We start from the raw sequence: 15,905 nt of genomic DNA, 5'->3' as shown, positions 1-15,905 counted from the left end.
CATTGGCACCGGCGGGTCTTAACCCTTCATCCACCTTTATACAATGTAATGGTCATCCCCCCCCCCCCCCGCCACAGGCTGTCATGCTGATGTAGCACAGCCCCAGCTGACACAGTTCAACACTGTGAGGGAGGCGTTCTGGGATTACGTTGCCAAGGTAACGCACACAGCTCAGGAAACCCTGCAGATGATCAGGAACTCCGAATTGGGACAAGAGGTCAAGTAAGTGATGCCATGCCTTGTACAGAAGTTGACACTCCATGTGTAGGAGTACTGACACAGCAGATGTGTCAGACTGAAGTAATGGCATCCCGGTGCCAACTAAAGACACACAAGAAAAGTCTACATATGGTTTACAGTGTTAGAAAACACAACATAGGAACAAGAGCCACTGACTGGGAGTAGCAACCTCAGTGTCCAAAATCTGTTTTTCTCATCTTAACATCATCATCATCCAGGCTAAGCATCATCCAAGCAAATTAAAGAAGTGAAGCCTTGCTCACCACTTTGTTAAAAGTGTGTGGATCTCACATTTTGTATACAACACCCTTACACCTCTTTCCCTCTGTGATAACACCCTTTGCCTGTCTTTATTTACCTCGAACAGCGCTAGGATCACAGAGAGTGCGGATGTGGCCAGCCAATACGCAGTCACTCTGCGCAGCCAGATGACCCCCCTGGCACAGGACCTTGTGACCAAGATCTCCCAGGAGGCCGAGCTGCTGAAGGAGCGTCTGGGGAAGGACCTGATCACTGTCAGAGACCAGCTGGAGCCCTACAGTGAGGAGCTAAAGAGCAAAATTCAGCAGCACGTGGAGAAGCTGAGGCAGGAGCTGGCCCCCTACACGGAGTCCCTGGACACTGCCGCCCTGAAGGCCACCCTGCTCCAGAAGAGCGAGGAGCTGAAAGGGAGCCTGGAGCAGAGTGTGCAGGAGCTGCAGTCCCAGCTTGGCCCCTACACCGAGGAGCTGAAGGAGAAAGTGGACCAGCATCTGCAGGAGTTCAAGAAGAGCGTGGCTCCCCTGGCTGATAATGTCCAGACCCAGCTGGCCGAGAGAGCCAAGATGCTGCAGCAGAGCCTGGCGCCCTACGCTGAAGACCTGAAGGAGAAGCTGGACCCCTACGCCCAGGACCTCAAAGCCCAGCTGACCGCACTCTGGGAATCTTTCACTAAGAGTGCATAAATGTTCCTTAGTTTACAACTGCTTTGCAAGACTTTATTTAATTCCTTTCATGATATTTATAAAAGCATGATTTTTATTAATGTTCCATTCAGTACATTCCATTCAGTGTAAGGATACAAAATGTGTATGTATTTGTGCTGTATTTAAAAGCTGTGGTTGGTGATGAGTTACTGTGAATTGTTCAGTGTTAGATGCATTTTTGTGTTTTCCTCTAATTTATGGCAATAAATGCACAAATGAATGCTCAGCTTTGTATTTGAAAGGCTAAACCTTGAATGTATATCTACTGCAGGTGACAGTGTAAGATACTGTCCTCTACAAAAGAACACTAAACTTCACAGCACATTCATATGTCCTGCTATAGAGGACACCTGCAGTCTTTCAAAAGTCTGCCATCTGGTGGTAGATTATTGTATTTGCACATACACTTCAGAGAATGTCTCTTTGAAAAGTTCTGAATCGCCACGAAGCTCTGAGACTCTGTTCTTTTTTCTGTTACTAACTAGCAAACTAGGTGGTGAGATAAATGTCTGCTCTTAGTTAACCCCTCAATATTTGTTTGTCAGCATGAATTCAGGTGGTGTCCTCTAAAGACTGCACTCTTTAGATATTACAGATGTATTTAAATGCAGCAGTTGAGTGACACCAGAGGTAGTAGATAATTCTAACCTACCAATCACATGCAATTCAGACTTAAGGTGGTTTGAAAAACAGTTCAGCGTCCACCATAACTTGAGTGAGTTGCTTAACAATTTTGTCAAGCGATGAAACAACCTCAATCAACTCAGTGACCTGATCGTCAATAGATCTGACTGTTAACAATGCTTTTGTCATGAGAGGGAAAAACAGCACAACCAAACACAATTTATAAACTTTAAAGCGGTTTTCATCACATGAAACATACCTCCTGGTGCACAAGCAATAAGATACCTGCCTGAAATGTTTCCAATGTTTACATGAAAACATGCAAATGAGGCTCCTGGCTTAATCTGTCTGTGCTATCACATTAGCAGCTCGTTAAACAGGGCCACACCCCAACCACCAACAAACAAAAGGTTATTTACAGCTAAGAGTCTCGATTCGTTTTAGTGGAGAATAGCAATTGTTTTAGATTCTGTGAGGAAATGCCATTTATGGTTTTTGAGTACCCACTCCAAGTCCTCTTTTATTGGTAAACCATTGATTTTGAGTTTCATCTGGCAACTCTTATGAGTGCATAGAAATCAATTGTAATATTTCAGTTCTCACTGTTCTGGTCCAATATTCAATTCATTTTCAAATGTAATCATTTCCATTTGACATGTTAGAGGAGACCAGTGCAATACATACCTCCTGCAAATGATCACTGTGGCTCTGCATTGCCTCATTCCTGCAGGCATTTTTACACAAGGCAGACATTTTACACAAGGTGGAAACCTGGGGTGTAGACCTTTAAACATCTTTGCTGAAAATTGTCTGGCCTTGCCAAGCAACTAGCTCTTATTGTTGCCAACACCTGAGCACTAGCTTTCGAGCAAAGGAGGTGAACACACCCAACTCAAGACAGACCTGCAAGGGTGTCCCTCCATTTCGAAAGAAGTAATGGGGTACTTAAATTCATGTAATCCCAATGTCTGATTGTTGGAATGCAGAACCTATTTTTTTAGAACCTATTTTTCCAACATGTGTTAAACAGATGAACCCTGTTGTATTAAACATTGTATTTTGTACAGTAAATTGTTCCAATGCATATATTTACAAATGTCACTGTATAATAAATGGGCAAATACATTACATACAAAACATTTTAAGTGTTCTTATAATTTTTAGAATAGATTTTATAATTGTTTTCACTGTAATTTATTTTATTTCATTTATTCAACAATTTATAGCAAAACAATACACATGAATGGCTAATCTTCTATCATAGACTTCATAAAAATGATAATAATAACACATATCTAATGGAATTCTTTTTGTTTGTTTGTTTGTTTGAATGGACAGTAACTCTACTTAAACAAACAATTACTACAGAAATGAACCATTTTTGTTTTACAGTACAGAGTCTGCTCAAGTGGGCATGCACAATCTCTCAAATGCATGAACCCCTTAAATTTATTAACTTAGACTTCTCCTTGCAATGAAAGTCCTAAAATGTACACCAGTGATAATACTGGTTAAGGTTTAGTGCATGCAGACAGACAGAGAGTCCTCATCCTTCATCTCTGCATAAGTGCTTTTGTTAGAATTCTTCCCAGTCCCTTTTCTAGCTTTTTTCCCCAGTGCAGGTGGGAAATGCTCTGCAACCCCCTTTCCTTTCTCTCCATGCTGTGACGAAAATGAAAACAGTTTAACGCTGTCGATCACCCAATCTTACACGGTGTCGAGCACACACGCGTACACACAAACTTACACAGAGCAGGGGCATGTTGAGATCTGTCCCTGCAAATTGAGGTCTGTTTGTCCCACACTCCTCAGCCTCTCCCACGCTTGTTTACCGAAACTTGCATTCCTCTGCCACCAACTGCCATTGGCACCGGCGGGTCTTAACCCTTCATCCCCCTTAGGGAGACCGGGAGAACAGGATCCCGTGTCTCAGCTCTTGCACAATGCTCCCGACAGACAGTCACGTCACATTGAAGCAGCAGAGTAGCATAGTGGTGATGAGCAGGGCTTGTAACTGAAAGGTTGCTGGTTCAATCCCCCGCTGGGGCACTGCTGCTGTGTCCTTGGGCCAGGTACACGACCCACAACTGCCTCTGTAAATATTGAGCTGTATAAATGGATAACATGTAAAAATTATAATTTGTGTAAGGCACTCTGGATAAGAGTGTCTGCTAAATGCCAATAATGTAATGTAATGTACATTGCATGCAGTCCTCCATCAAAGAAAGCTGGAATGCCATCACAGATGCATTGTGGTACTATGGCAGAGGCCACAGCTCTGGCTGAGTTTATTTGAACCTGCCTATGTTTACAGTTATGGCTATAGGTATGTAAACACTCCTAGGATATCCACAGCAAACTCTGTTATTAACTTAAATGAATCACTGATGTTTACAGGTATGCTGATATTCATATATGCCTGCTCTGCTCTATCCATCTCACTGCCAAACATTGCAAGACGAAGAATGAACAGCTATATACTATAAAAAAGTCTTTGAAGTTACCTCACGGTCAACGCTCACACGCATTCTTGTACATATACACATGCACATAAGCATGCATGCACATGCACATATACAAACACACATACAACTCATGGGTCCACAGTATTTACTGCCGCAAAACAAACACCGACATGGTAGCTTTTATTATATTGTACCATATTCCATGCAAAAATCCTACTTAAACTAACCCCTTCTCTTTTACCCACAGAAAAGCCATACAAATCTGCAATCATGAAAAAAGCCTGTCTTTAATGCACAGTCTGCATTAAGTTTGTGAGCTGTGGAGAGGGTTAAAGTTTTAGCTGGGATATGGTTCACAGCACCTCAGGACAAAAGAACAGGACAAAGATGTGAACGAGAGTAACCCAAGAGAGGGCTCGCATTTTGGGAAGTGTTGTGAGTCAGACAGAGATGACGGGACCAAACAAAGACACCACACACACACACATGCACACGAGCACTTTGGCTCTCTTTCCCTCCTTCTGTCTCACACATACATTTTAAACCTCCAGAAAAAGAGGCAAAACAAACTCCTTGGGAGTCTGAAAGCCCAGCTGTATGCCCTTGCCCCCAGAATGCAAAGAGGAGGTGATATCACTCCAAAAACAGTTGCCTTCCCACACAATTAATGGACACGATCAGACAGCCAACAGTCTTGTGACCAATGGAGTTATCTTAGTTCATTGCTCTCCTCTGCTTTTACAGATTTAAATTAACATGAGGAAAAATGAGCAACATGCACAAGTTTGAGAAACCCAGCACTTTTCTATGTTCTTCTTTATTGCACAAATAAGAAAATTGTCTTTTTTAGACCGCTATGCTGTCTTTTCCCATCTCTCCATCTTGCCCTGTGTTTCTCCTCTTCATTCTGAAAACCATCCTAATTCTTCGACAATGTCACGTACAGCAGATGTCATTTTCCACATCAAACATAGCGGCAGTGTAGCATAGTGGTTAAGGAGTAGGACACGTGACCGAAAGTTTGCCGGTTCAATCCCCGTTGGGACACTGCTGCTGTACTCTTGGGCAAGGTACTTAACCCACAACTGCCTCAGTAAATATCCGGCTGTATAATTGGATAACATTGTAAAGAGCTGTAACCTATGTAAGTCGCTTTGGATAAAAGCGTCTGCCAAATGAATAAATGTAAACACCAAACAAGCTCTTATACCCTTTGTTCGCTTAGGGCAGCAGTGTGAGTTTTTTTTGCAAGGACTCTGGGCACACTGCTGTGGTGAAAGCACAACTGTGACATGATCAAAAGTCCCTTATCTCCTATAACTATGCCATTCCACTCCCGGTCTACATTCAGCTACATTTAACATGCATTAAGTTGAATGTAAAACAGAACCTCTCCTCCCCCGACTGAGGATGTCGGGAACAAGTAACAAAGGAGCCTCACAGGACCATCACCAGAGCATGAAAAACGCAGTGTGATGTTTGCACAATGCTAGTAGAGCTACTAAAGAATTCAACCACTGGGCAACTGAATGACTTCTTCTTCTCACAGAATGCACCCCTAATATTTGTGGACACTCCAGTAACTATGATGTACCACTCACGTTCCACCAAAAGAAAGCCTTTGGACCGATGTGCCATAAATTTATGGTGCTCACGTCTACAGTCATTTACTGACGAGTAAATAACTTATTGTGTGAATTGTCTGTTCATAATTCTGCCTGTTAACAGAACTTTCTGTAAAGTTGAATTTCAAGCCAAGACCAGTCTTATCAGTCTTGTCAACACAGCAACACAGTCTTTCTGTTTTTGAATCAGAAAATCTTTCAGTTGGATAATGGACCTGTGTTTATGAGGAGGGGGATGGGTTGAAAATAAAAACCACTTATTCCATTACTGAGAGTCCAAAAGAATGTGAGAAGTTTTGTTAATACAATTAGGTGACAGACCAATTAACGACTGTCTTGTTTGGTGACAAAAGTCTGGTCCCCCTAAAGATTCCTGCCTTATCCCTCATCTGAAGGGAGATTATCCTCGCCATGCCCACAGCCTGGTTGTGGGGGCTCTGAGAATGTTTCATTGGTTTGGAGCATCGTTGTTCTCTCAGTCTTGTCTGATCCATTGATGACTGTATCTTCCCTGATACACTTCCTAAGTCTGCTCTTTCATGAGTTTGCCTTGATCACACATTGATTATTTTATCCTCTGCTTGTACTCTGTGAAAAAAATCACATAAAATGTGACTGATCAATTTAATTACCTACTATCCAAGCTAATGTTGTGTATAGAAGGGGGCATTAACCCTCAGTACCTGGAAAATCAAACAAAGGCTTAGATTCAGTCTAGCCACTGCTTGCTTTTTGCATCAGTTTGAGCATCAAGGATAAGGAACTGTCATCATGCCTAAACATCATGAGATCAGTGATTGCTCAAGCCAGTGAAAATATTGAGCAAGAATGGAAAAAAACCACATCAGATTAAACAGATCGAGTGGAGGCCAAAAATTGGGTTTACCTCTAGCTCAAAATGTTTCTGTTCATGTAAGATGTCACTGAATGTGGCTGAAGGCACATCCCTTTTTTGCAGTTTGGTCAGTAGGGTTCCATTACATTTCCCCCAGTCAATTCAACAGAAGCGAAACTGACTTTAATGTTGAATCAGCAAGATGCTATGGTGAAATCAATTCACCAGTTATAAAGGCTACAGACAATAACAGAAATGTGACACAAACTTCACACCTACTCATACATGGCCAACAGAAGGCATATGCATCGTGTGGGGTCGCAGTGTAGCATAGTGATAAGGAACAGATTTCCTAACCAAAAAGGAGCTGGTTCAATTCCATACTTCAATTCCCTTGCGCAAGGTACTTAACCCAGAATTGCCTCAGTAAATATCCAATTGTATAAATGGAAAACACACGCTGGATAAGACCATCTGCTAAACGGCAATAGTGTAATGTAATGTAATTACATCATGGATGGTTCTCCAGTATATTGACTGCTTTTCTACTGCTGTTATGTTCTATTCCATTGGCCAGTGAGCTTATCACTAGAACATCCTGTAGTCCTGTAAATCAAAAGGCATTTACTGACGTGGCTAAGCAGTCTCTTTATCAGTGTTCGGAGGCCTTGGTGTTGTTACACACCAAGGTGTGTAATGCTGACCTTTACCTGGACTCAGGCCTGTGCTCCCTGTTGAGTAATGTCAGAGACCCCTCAATCTGTGCATGCACTGACAGGCATACACAGAGTCAAATGTGTAACTGTGGTATAATGTTTTAATGTCTTGGGAGGGATCAGTATTAATTTAGAGAAATACTGTCAATTCATTTCTCTGTCTCTTTCTCTCATACACAGAGAATCCAAAAATGTGGGGTGTCAACAGTATGCTACAGATTTTATCCAGTATCTTATTCACTTGAAAATACCAGGTTAGCGGTAATTCTGTATGAGGTTTTATTTCAAATAGCTTTTATAGGTCTCTCCTGGTGATGAACATCTACACATGTCTCTTTAATCTACGTTTGGGTTCTTTGCCCGCAGAATAGTAGCCTGGCGCCCTGCGCTAGATTAGAGAAAGATTAGGGCTAAACGTTTCTGAACCAGTCTCTGGTTGCAAAAACACCTATTAAAATCCCTTTGTGCTGTGTAATATTTCGTTATTTTTCGCATCGCAGTATGCCCATCACAATAATGGGGTTTCCTTATTCTGTCTTTTTTGCTTCGTTATGATACCATTATTCACGTTATTGAAATTTTAACTGCATAAAGTCCGCGACATGTTGCATCTCTTGCAAGGCGGCCCTGTTTGGGTAATAGATCATTCAGACTAAACAACAAGAACAAGAGTCTTTAATACGATTAAACAATAAAATGATTAAGTTAATTATACGAACAACACGGGAAACGTGAAATGCCGCTTTAAAACGCAGGTTTTAGCGTTTAACCACACGACCATTGGGTCTTTGCCCGCAGATTATTGTGATTGCCAACTGATTTCAAGAATGCAAACAGACCATTGCAGTCGCATGGTACCTTAAAACCAGAAACGTATTCGGAATACCACAATGAAAAGTGATCCTGCTGTCGAAATAGGCATTATTCTTTTGTGTGGTTTTGAAGTCTTAGTAAATAGACGATAAAATCTTTCCTTAGTCAGGATCAAGGATTACATTGCACAGCTATAGAAAATAGCTATCTGATTGAAAGGAATGTTCTCTGCCGCTGTTATCTGATTTAAAGGGTTGCCGCTATGTACAGAGAAACGATGCTCTGGACTACTTATTTTGAAATGGCATGAAAGAAAATACAGTTATTTGCTCGTTTATACGTTTGATGTGTTGACTACCAAAATTGCTCGTTTATACGTTGGACAAAAGTTGACTATCAGAATGGCTTTTATTTCAATGCACTGTTGCACACGTATAAGACATTTTGGTTGACAAACACGGGTGACAAAAATATGTTAAGTAAGGGGGCGCAGTATAATTTCCAGTAAATCAGACAGTGTATGTGCAATAGCCTTTCTTTAAAAAATCACAACAAAACAACGAGAGTTGAGAACTTCGAACGAAGGGGCGCCACTTCACCGAGTTGCAAGAAACGCGTCCCGTGTACACAAAGACTCACGTGCGCACGCTCAAAGACACATGCGCGGGTGTCGCGGTACAGTATAAAAAGAGGTGCCGGCATTGTCTCACAGAAGTCAGAGGACGCAGGACTTTGGTGAGTGACAATCTGATCATCTTTACAGAGATCCTTCTCCCAGGTCAAAAACTTTTTTTTTCACAGGACGTACATGTTACTACTGATATAGCACTTCTGGTTAATCTCTAACCTGCATTGTTTGGAAGTGTTCATTATGTTTTATGCTGTGTTTATGCTAACATTCTCACAAGTTTTGTTTTACACATTTATGTATATACCTGAATGTTCTATTTTTAAATTAATGTTGAAAAAGAAAATAAAATCAGAAAAATAATTGAAATAATAATTTAATTGAAATAATAATTTAAACTATTTCATTAATAAGCAATTAGAAATAAGAATAAGATTGTGAGATTGTGAGATTAAGAGTGTTTTCAGCTGTGTAACTGTTACTGATGTGTTTAACTTGGGCTCCTTTACAGTCTAGGTCAGGTACCTTGTTTAAGGTCATGTAGTTTCATAGTAAAACATCACATATTTTCAGTTACAGTGCAGGATCTCAGAACCAAAAGGCTAGACAGACTGGGAAAGGAGTGCCAATTGTTCTCATGCATGCCGTTCACAAAATCTCACCTCTCACCCACCGTCCGTTTTGTCATTTGCATTGAAAGCTGATCCCTCACCCATTGTTCCCTGGATGGGTCACTGTCCCCCTTTTGTTCTTCCACTGCCACAGCCATTCAACGGATGCTTCTGTCGTGCCGAATAATTCATTTTGGCCTTTTGTTTTTCTCCAGGTTTTATTGACTGCTGATCACAATGAAGTCTGTGGCAGTGATTCTTGTCCTGGCAGTCATCTCAGGTGAGATATTCCACACCGCCCCCCCCCCCCCCCCATCACCTGTTGTCACCACAGTCTCTGCCATAGGGCCCGAACGGTGGCCGCAAGATTAAAATTCAACCATTCAGGAACCGGTCGGGAACACACTAAACATTAACATTGTGTCTTCTGGGACAGAACTTTGGAATGCACGTCATTAAAAGTGTTTATTCACGCATTTTGATTGCCCTACATGATGCACCGCAGCCGTATTTTTAGGAAAACAATGGCAAATCTTCCTGGAGTAACTGATAACCTAGCTGGCACTCATTAACCACCAACTGACACAATGATGCCTTCCAGACACATTGAAACTGACACATTGGCTCAGAAGTTAAGAGTCTTATGAAGAGCATTACATTACATTATTGTCATTGAAAGCGACTTACACAGTTTTTATATTTTTTACATGTTATCCATTCATACAGCTCAATATTTACTGACACAATTGGGGGTTAAATACTTTGTCCAAGGGTACAGCAGCAGTGCCCCAGTGGGGAATTGAACCAGCAACCTTTCAAGCCCCACGCCTTACCACTATGCCACGCTTCTGCCCCTGAGTAACTCTTGCGCTCTCGCGCTCTCACCTGTAGGCTGCCAGGCTCGAGCGGTGCTCCGCGATGAACCCAAGAGCAGGTGGGAGGAGGCCGTGGACCGCTTCTGGCAGTACATGTCCGACCTCAACAGCCAGGCCGACGGCGTGGTGCAGAACATCAAGGGTTCCCAGCTCAGGAGAGAGCTAGAGTGAGTGTGCTGAGTTTCTATCGCTTCCACTGACCCCGAAACCGCAGTAGAGATGCAGTCTGGGCCAGGCAAAGGCAGTGCACAAATGAAGCACGTGTAAATGGACCAGCCATGCCCCATGATGTGTCATTTTTATTAATGACTGACTGTCATTCTTTACATTGAACACACCCTTCATATGTTACATCAGCAATAATTTCAGTTTTTTACCATCAGGTGGTAAAATCTGCCACGCTATGCTATTCCCCACTGTGATATTATTGCATGATTGCATTTCCTAGTGGCACTCACCACTATGTCCTGTCACTGACTGTGCCCCCCTGTTCCCTTTCCAGCACCCTGATTACAGACACCATGGCAGAGTTGAGCGTCTACAAAGATGAGATCCAGACCAAGCTGGGCCCGTACACCGAGGGCACCGCCGGGAAGCTGACTGAAGATCTGCAGCTGCTCTTCAACAGGCTGCAGACAGACATGAAGGACGCCAGCGAGCACGCCACCCAGTACTTCCACGAGATGAAGACCATGATGGAGCAGAACGCCGACGACGTCAAGAACCGGGTCAACACCTACACCCGCAAGCTGAAGAAGAGGCTGGGCAAGGATGCGGAGGAGATCCGCAAGTGAGTGTAGAGAGAGAGGGGGGCTCGATCGCAGAGCGCAGGGGCTTCGGCCCTCATCGGCCAGCTACCTAGTCTGGGTGGCAGTGTAGCATAGTGGTGGCAGGGCATGTAACTGAGTGGTTGCTGGTTCAATTCCCAGCTGGGGCACTGCAACTATACCCTTGGGCAAGGTACTAAACTCAAAATTGCCTCAGTAAATGTCTAGCTGTATAAATGGTTAATGTGTAAAACTGTAACCTAAGTTGCCATAGGTAAGAGTGTCATGACAATAATAATGTAATGTAAAAGTAAGAAGGGGCGGGGCTGCTTGGCTGTCACATTTTGTGGCCATTTTAACCTCTAGTCTTTGTTTGCTCATAAATCTCAATCTTAGTTAGCAATTTACCTTAAAGGGTCTTTGCAGTTTTACTCATGTTATTTATCATACGTTTTCCTCAGGTCTGAGTATGAATTAGATCACTGTGTTCTGTGGCTGTTGTCAGATTATGACCCACATGCTGACCCACCTCCCCCCCCCCTCCAGCACTGTGGCCACCTACCTCGGGGAGGTGCATTCCCGTGCGTCCCAGAACGTGGATGCCGTGAAGGAGCACCTGGAGCCCTACGTCAGCCAGGCACGCGAGAAGGCCGGGGAGAAGCTGGGCAGCCTGACCGAGATGCTCAAATCCCAGTCCCAGGACCTGAGCGAGAGGTTCGAGTCCCAGGCCGGAGCCATCCGCGAGCAGCTGGAAAAGACCGCCCAGGACCTGCGCGTCACCCTGGAGGGCCAGCTGGAGGAGCTGACCAACTGGTTCACCCCCTACGCCGCCAAGATCCGCGAGCAGCTGCAGGCCGTCAAGGAGAAGCTCGAGGCCAGCTCCTAAGAGCCAGAGGAAAGGGGATGGGAGGAGAGGGAGGTGATGGGGAGTGGGGCTGGTTAGCAACACTGCACCCACTCTCTGATTACCGAGAGAGGAAGGAGATAAGAGTGACTGATGGATCGCCCTGTCTACTTTGTGTTTTTGCGCTTGTCAGTTACAAACAGGGAGGCTGGTGTGGAGAGAGAGAGCTGGGGCACAGGCCTCTATGAGTTACACAGGTACAAACGGCCAGGACATGCAAAGCTTTCTTCGGCTTTGTAAACTGAATGAAAGCTGTAGCTCATACACTCTCTCCCTCAGCACCAGCTTCTCGCTGTGTTTTACTGTTTGATCCCTCCACTCCTGACCTTTTCTACGAATCAGGTGAAAGGACACTGATATAACCTGCTTGCTTGTCTGCCTAAAGGAATGTGTTAAGAGTCTTTAAGGATTGTGTGTATGAACCTCTAATGACACCCCCTAATAGATTTTGTGAGACCCAAGCTGGGAGGTAAGTCTTGGCAAAAAATCCAACTGCTGCATGTAACCCTACCTACTTAGTCTCAGAGAGACATCGCTCCAAGTATTTCTTTAGACTGGTAACTGATGAGAGATGGTCTGTTGTAGCCACAACAGCAGTGTGGTAGTGTGGCACACACACAAGTGGAACCAATGGACTGCATTAGCATCACTGAGACTCTTATTGTTTTACTGTCTGCTCGTTGCTGTATCTGTAACGGTTCACATTGGTGGTAGATGTCGTGTTACTCTTGAGCGATGCCACTGTACCCAAAGCTCTTGGTTTCTGTGAGACATTCCACTGGACCATGGTCTGCCTGTCTGCGTTCCTGTCTGAAAGGCGCATCCCTGATGCGTTTGGTGTTGCACCGTAAATCCCTCCGAGCTGCGCTGTATCGCACACCGCAGCCCTTGCAGTTATAAAAGCCATGGTGTGCAGGTCACCGCTGAACAAATAAAGAGTTTCGAACTGACACTGCGCTGCTGGTGTTTTGTCTGTTCTGAGGTGGGAGACTTATAGAACTTTAGATCTCATATGTGAGATCAAGGAAGAATCATAACAATCAGCACCGATATACTGACAGATTTCACTTGCTTCCATTTATTTGCTGTAAGCACATTATCCTGTACAGGGTGAGCTGAAGCCAATCCCAGCAGGCCTTGAATAGCATAGTAGCAGGGCACCAAGTAACCTGGACAGCTAATCTTTCAATGGTTGTAGTGGGAAAATCCTCTCACATGGAGAATCGGCAAATTCCACATAACTGCAAACCAATAGCCCTGGAGTTATGAGGCAAAACCGCTTCTCCACAACACTTATGTTACATAAAATAACATAATGAAGAACACATGAATAACAGCAAGAAAAATTATGCACAAGATATTTCCACACAAGTCTTGTGGGCGGCAAACGGAAAGTTTACAGGTTACAGTTACATAACTGACAAAATAAATGTCTCCTCTGAAGGTGCCTTTCATTGGAGGTCTAGAAAGACTTCAAGACTTAATGAACAACAAATATCCCTTCAGATCCATGACATGTACATGAGAGGGAAAGATCTCTAAAATGTACATGAGAGGGTATCTCAAAAATAAGTAATGAATGGAGCTCAACATTCTCCCTCACTCTTGTTTTTCCCCCTCTTCTCCTTCCCGGACCTTTCCGCCTAAATCTGGTTCTGCATAACTGGCAGCTGTTTATCTGCTCCAGTCACCTCCCATCTCTGCACCCTCCTGCTGCCCTTACATAACAAGAGTGACTGTTTGATTCTGTGCTCTCTGACCACCGCTTCAGCATCTGTGCCGGGGCTCCGCCTCCCAACCGACAGCCACCCACTTTCTGCAGTGCTTGAAGCCCCGATTTGAGGCCTCCCCCACCTCCCTGCCCCCAGTTTCTCTTTTGTTTCCTCTTTCCTCCCACTCTCTCAGTCCTTTGACTGGTCTCCTGCTCTAACATGTTGAAAGCTGCTCCCACATTCCTGTCCCTCCCTCCCCCCGGCGGGACACAGGAACACATTGTGCTCTTGTTGGTGTTTCACTCTTGTTTTGAAGATGATCACTGTCCTCCCCACACAAGCACTCACGCACAGTACACACAATCTTGATGAGGTATTTTCAGAGCATCAAAAACACACACATACACACACACACACACAAAACCCAAAAATCTGTTCTTTTATTTGACATTCTTAGCCTTCTTATGAGCCTACATTTTTACAGCGAGCAGAGGTGATGAGGAGGATAATTTGATTCTTAATATCACTGTAGCATTCATTGACAATTTGGGTCCTTTACAATATTTAATATTTCCCTATTAACATCCTGCTTTTGTACAGATACACAGGAAGAGTCAGAGCTGTGAACAGATCCAACCATTACAGAGGAGTATGCACAGGTAAGTCAGTGTATCTGGGTGAAATGCAGGTAGTGAACCAGCAGATGACACTCTTTCCTTTCTCTCTCTCTCTCTCTCTCTGTCTCTATCCTCCACTCCTGTCATCACTTCTCTCCCGTATCCCCCTTTATTTCTTCCTTAGTCAAAAGAAACCAGTAGTTTTTCCCTCTCTCTCTCCGACTTGTCCGTTCTCCATATCCCTCCTGTTATGCTCACAGAATGGGACAGGGTGCACCAAACCTACATGTACAGTTATCATTGATTTGATTCATTTCTATGTCAGTGTCGGACAATAAGTTCATGTTACTTTACTGACACAATATTGGTCATTACTGTTACACTGCTGATTTTATTCTGGATTAAAATGTCATGTCTCCACTCTATTCCTTACTGCCGTGTCTCTAGCTATTTTTTCTTTTACTCAGATATGTCTCATGTAAGGTAAATCCATAGGTATTTACTTTGTTGTTGTCCACCGTGTTGTTGACCACAGTGGTTGATTCTTTGATAGGGTTGTGGTTACTAGATTGTGTGGCCCTGTGATCAGCACCACTGCAATAGTGGAATTACCCTCAGAGTCTGTTCACTCCACTCTGCCCCAAGTACAAAGTGTTTCGGAGGCTAAAGTCCCCAGCCAACTAACACTCCACGTCAAAGTCTGCTTCTTTATCATCATCTGCCATGCTCACATAGGGGGATGAATATTCTCTTTTGCTTTCTCTACATGTGTGTCCTAGTATATGCTTGTGTGTGTGCGTGTGTGTGTGTGTGTGTGTGTGAGAGAGAGAGAGAGAGAGAGAGAGAGAGAGAGAGAGAGGGGGCGAGAGAGAGAAAGGCTGGCAAACAGACTGTAATGTCAGCTAAATTTTTTTTTAAGTAAACAGGTATGACGGGGTACTGGCCTATTTTATGGGACATTTTTGAAAGTGTCTCTACCTGTCTAAGTTGTCTCATTTCAGTTTCCCGGTTTCTGTGTGTGTGTGTTTGTGTGTTTGTTGCTACTTCATCAGCAGCCCAAACCATTTTCTCATCTCTTACCTCTGACCAACATCTCCTTGCTCGTAAGTAAACTCCCTTTAGGAACAAACGTCCAAACAGCTGCAGGGGTTTAGGAATAGCAAAAAAAAAAAAAAAACAGGAAAACCACAAACATTCAGCCAGTCAGCACTTCTATTCACTGTGTTTCTGCCCAGAATACAATATGCTCCAGCAAGCAGGTGCTGAGGAAGCATAACCTATAATAACCCTCAGCATTCTGATGTATCTTTTTTTAAATTCACCCTCAAGGAACACCTAAACAGACAAATCAGTCATTATAGAGGCCATTTCACAACCTGTTTTTATTCCAGGGCTGCTATGTTCCTCTGTGTGGCACACGGCAGAGACTGACATGCTTGTTCATGCCTTTGGTACACAATTTTGCAGAGGGTTTATGCATCCACTGAAACACAAGGACTCAGACATCG

General features: G+C 43.6%; 2 protein-coding genes and 1 long non-coding RNA gene across 3 annotated transcripts; all 3 read left to right on the top strand.

The window, feature by feature from the left end:
• Window positions 1-52: 52 nt before the first annotated feature.
• Window positions 53-1,425, top strand: LOC118784392 (apolipoprotein A-IV-like; the record flags this gene model as incomplete). The annotated part of the gene is made up of 2 exons (XM_036538624.1): window positions 53-222; window positions 608-1,425. Coding segments are annotated over 2 exons (747 nt in total), but the record flags the coding sequence as incomplete, so codon positions are not given.
• Window positions 1,426-8,980: 7,555 nt separating this feature from the next.
• On the top strand, window positions 8,981-13,017 carry apoeb (apolipoprotein Eb). Its single transcript, XM_036537948.1, has 5 exons — window positions 8,981-9,018; window positions 9,738-9,802; window positions 10,414-10,564; window positions 10,900-11,187; window positions 11,711-13,017. Exons 2-5 carry the CDS (start codon window positions 9,760-9,762, stop codon window positions 12,048-12,050), a joined length of 822 nt encoding a protein of 273 aa, XP_036393841.1. The 5' UTR covers window positions 8,981-9,018; window positions 9,738-9,759; the 3' UTR covers window positions 12,051-13,017.
• A 435-nt stretch (window positions 13,018-13,452) lies between these two features.
• LOC118784003 lies at window positions 13,453-15,574 on the top strand. Its single transcript, XR_005005216.1, has 2 exons — window positions 13,453-14,273; window positions 14,381-15,574. It is a non-coding gene; the product is annotated as an uncharacterized LOC118784003 (long non-coding RNA).
• Window positions 15,575-15,905: the final 331 nt, after the last annotated feature.

Source organism: Megalops cyprinoides, chromosome 10 (genome assembly GCF_013368585.1).
Source record: "Megalops cyprinoides isolate fMegCyp1 chromosome 10, fMegCyp1.pri, whole genome shotgun sequence".
NCBI classification, from domain to species: Eukaryota; Metazoa; Chordata; class Actinopteri; order Elopiformes; family Megalopidae; genus Megalops; species Megalops cyprinoides.
Note: the sequence above shows the minus strand (reverse complement) of the source record. Positions and strands in the feature narration are given on the sequence as shown.

Bases quoted from the DNA above. Each gene is read 5' to 3' on its own strand.
- apoeb (XM_036537948.1), top strand. From the start codon at position 9,760: ATGAAGTCTGTGGCAGTGATTCTTGTCCTGGCAGTCATCTCAG. The intron at 10,565-10,899 runs GTGAGTGTGCTG...TTCCCTTTCCAG, and splicing joins CAGCTCAGGAGAGAGCTAGA to CACCCTGATTACAGACACCA. The intron at 11,188-11,710 runs GTGAGTGTAGAG...CCCCCCCTCCAG, and splicing joins GATGCGGAGGAGATCCGCAA to CACTGTGGCCACCTACCTCG.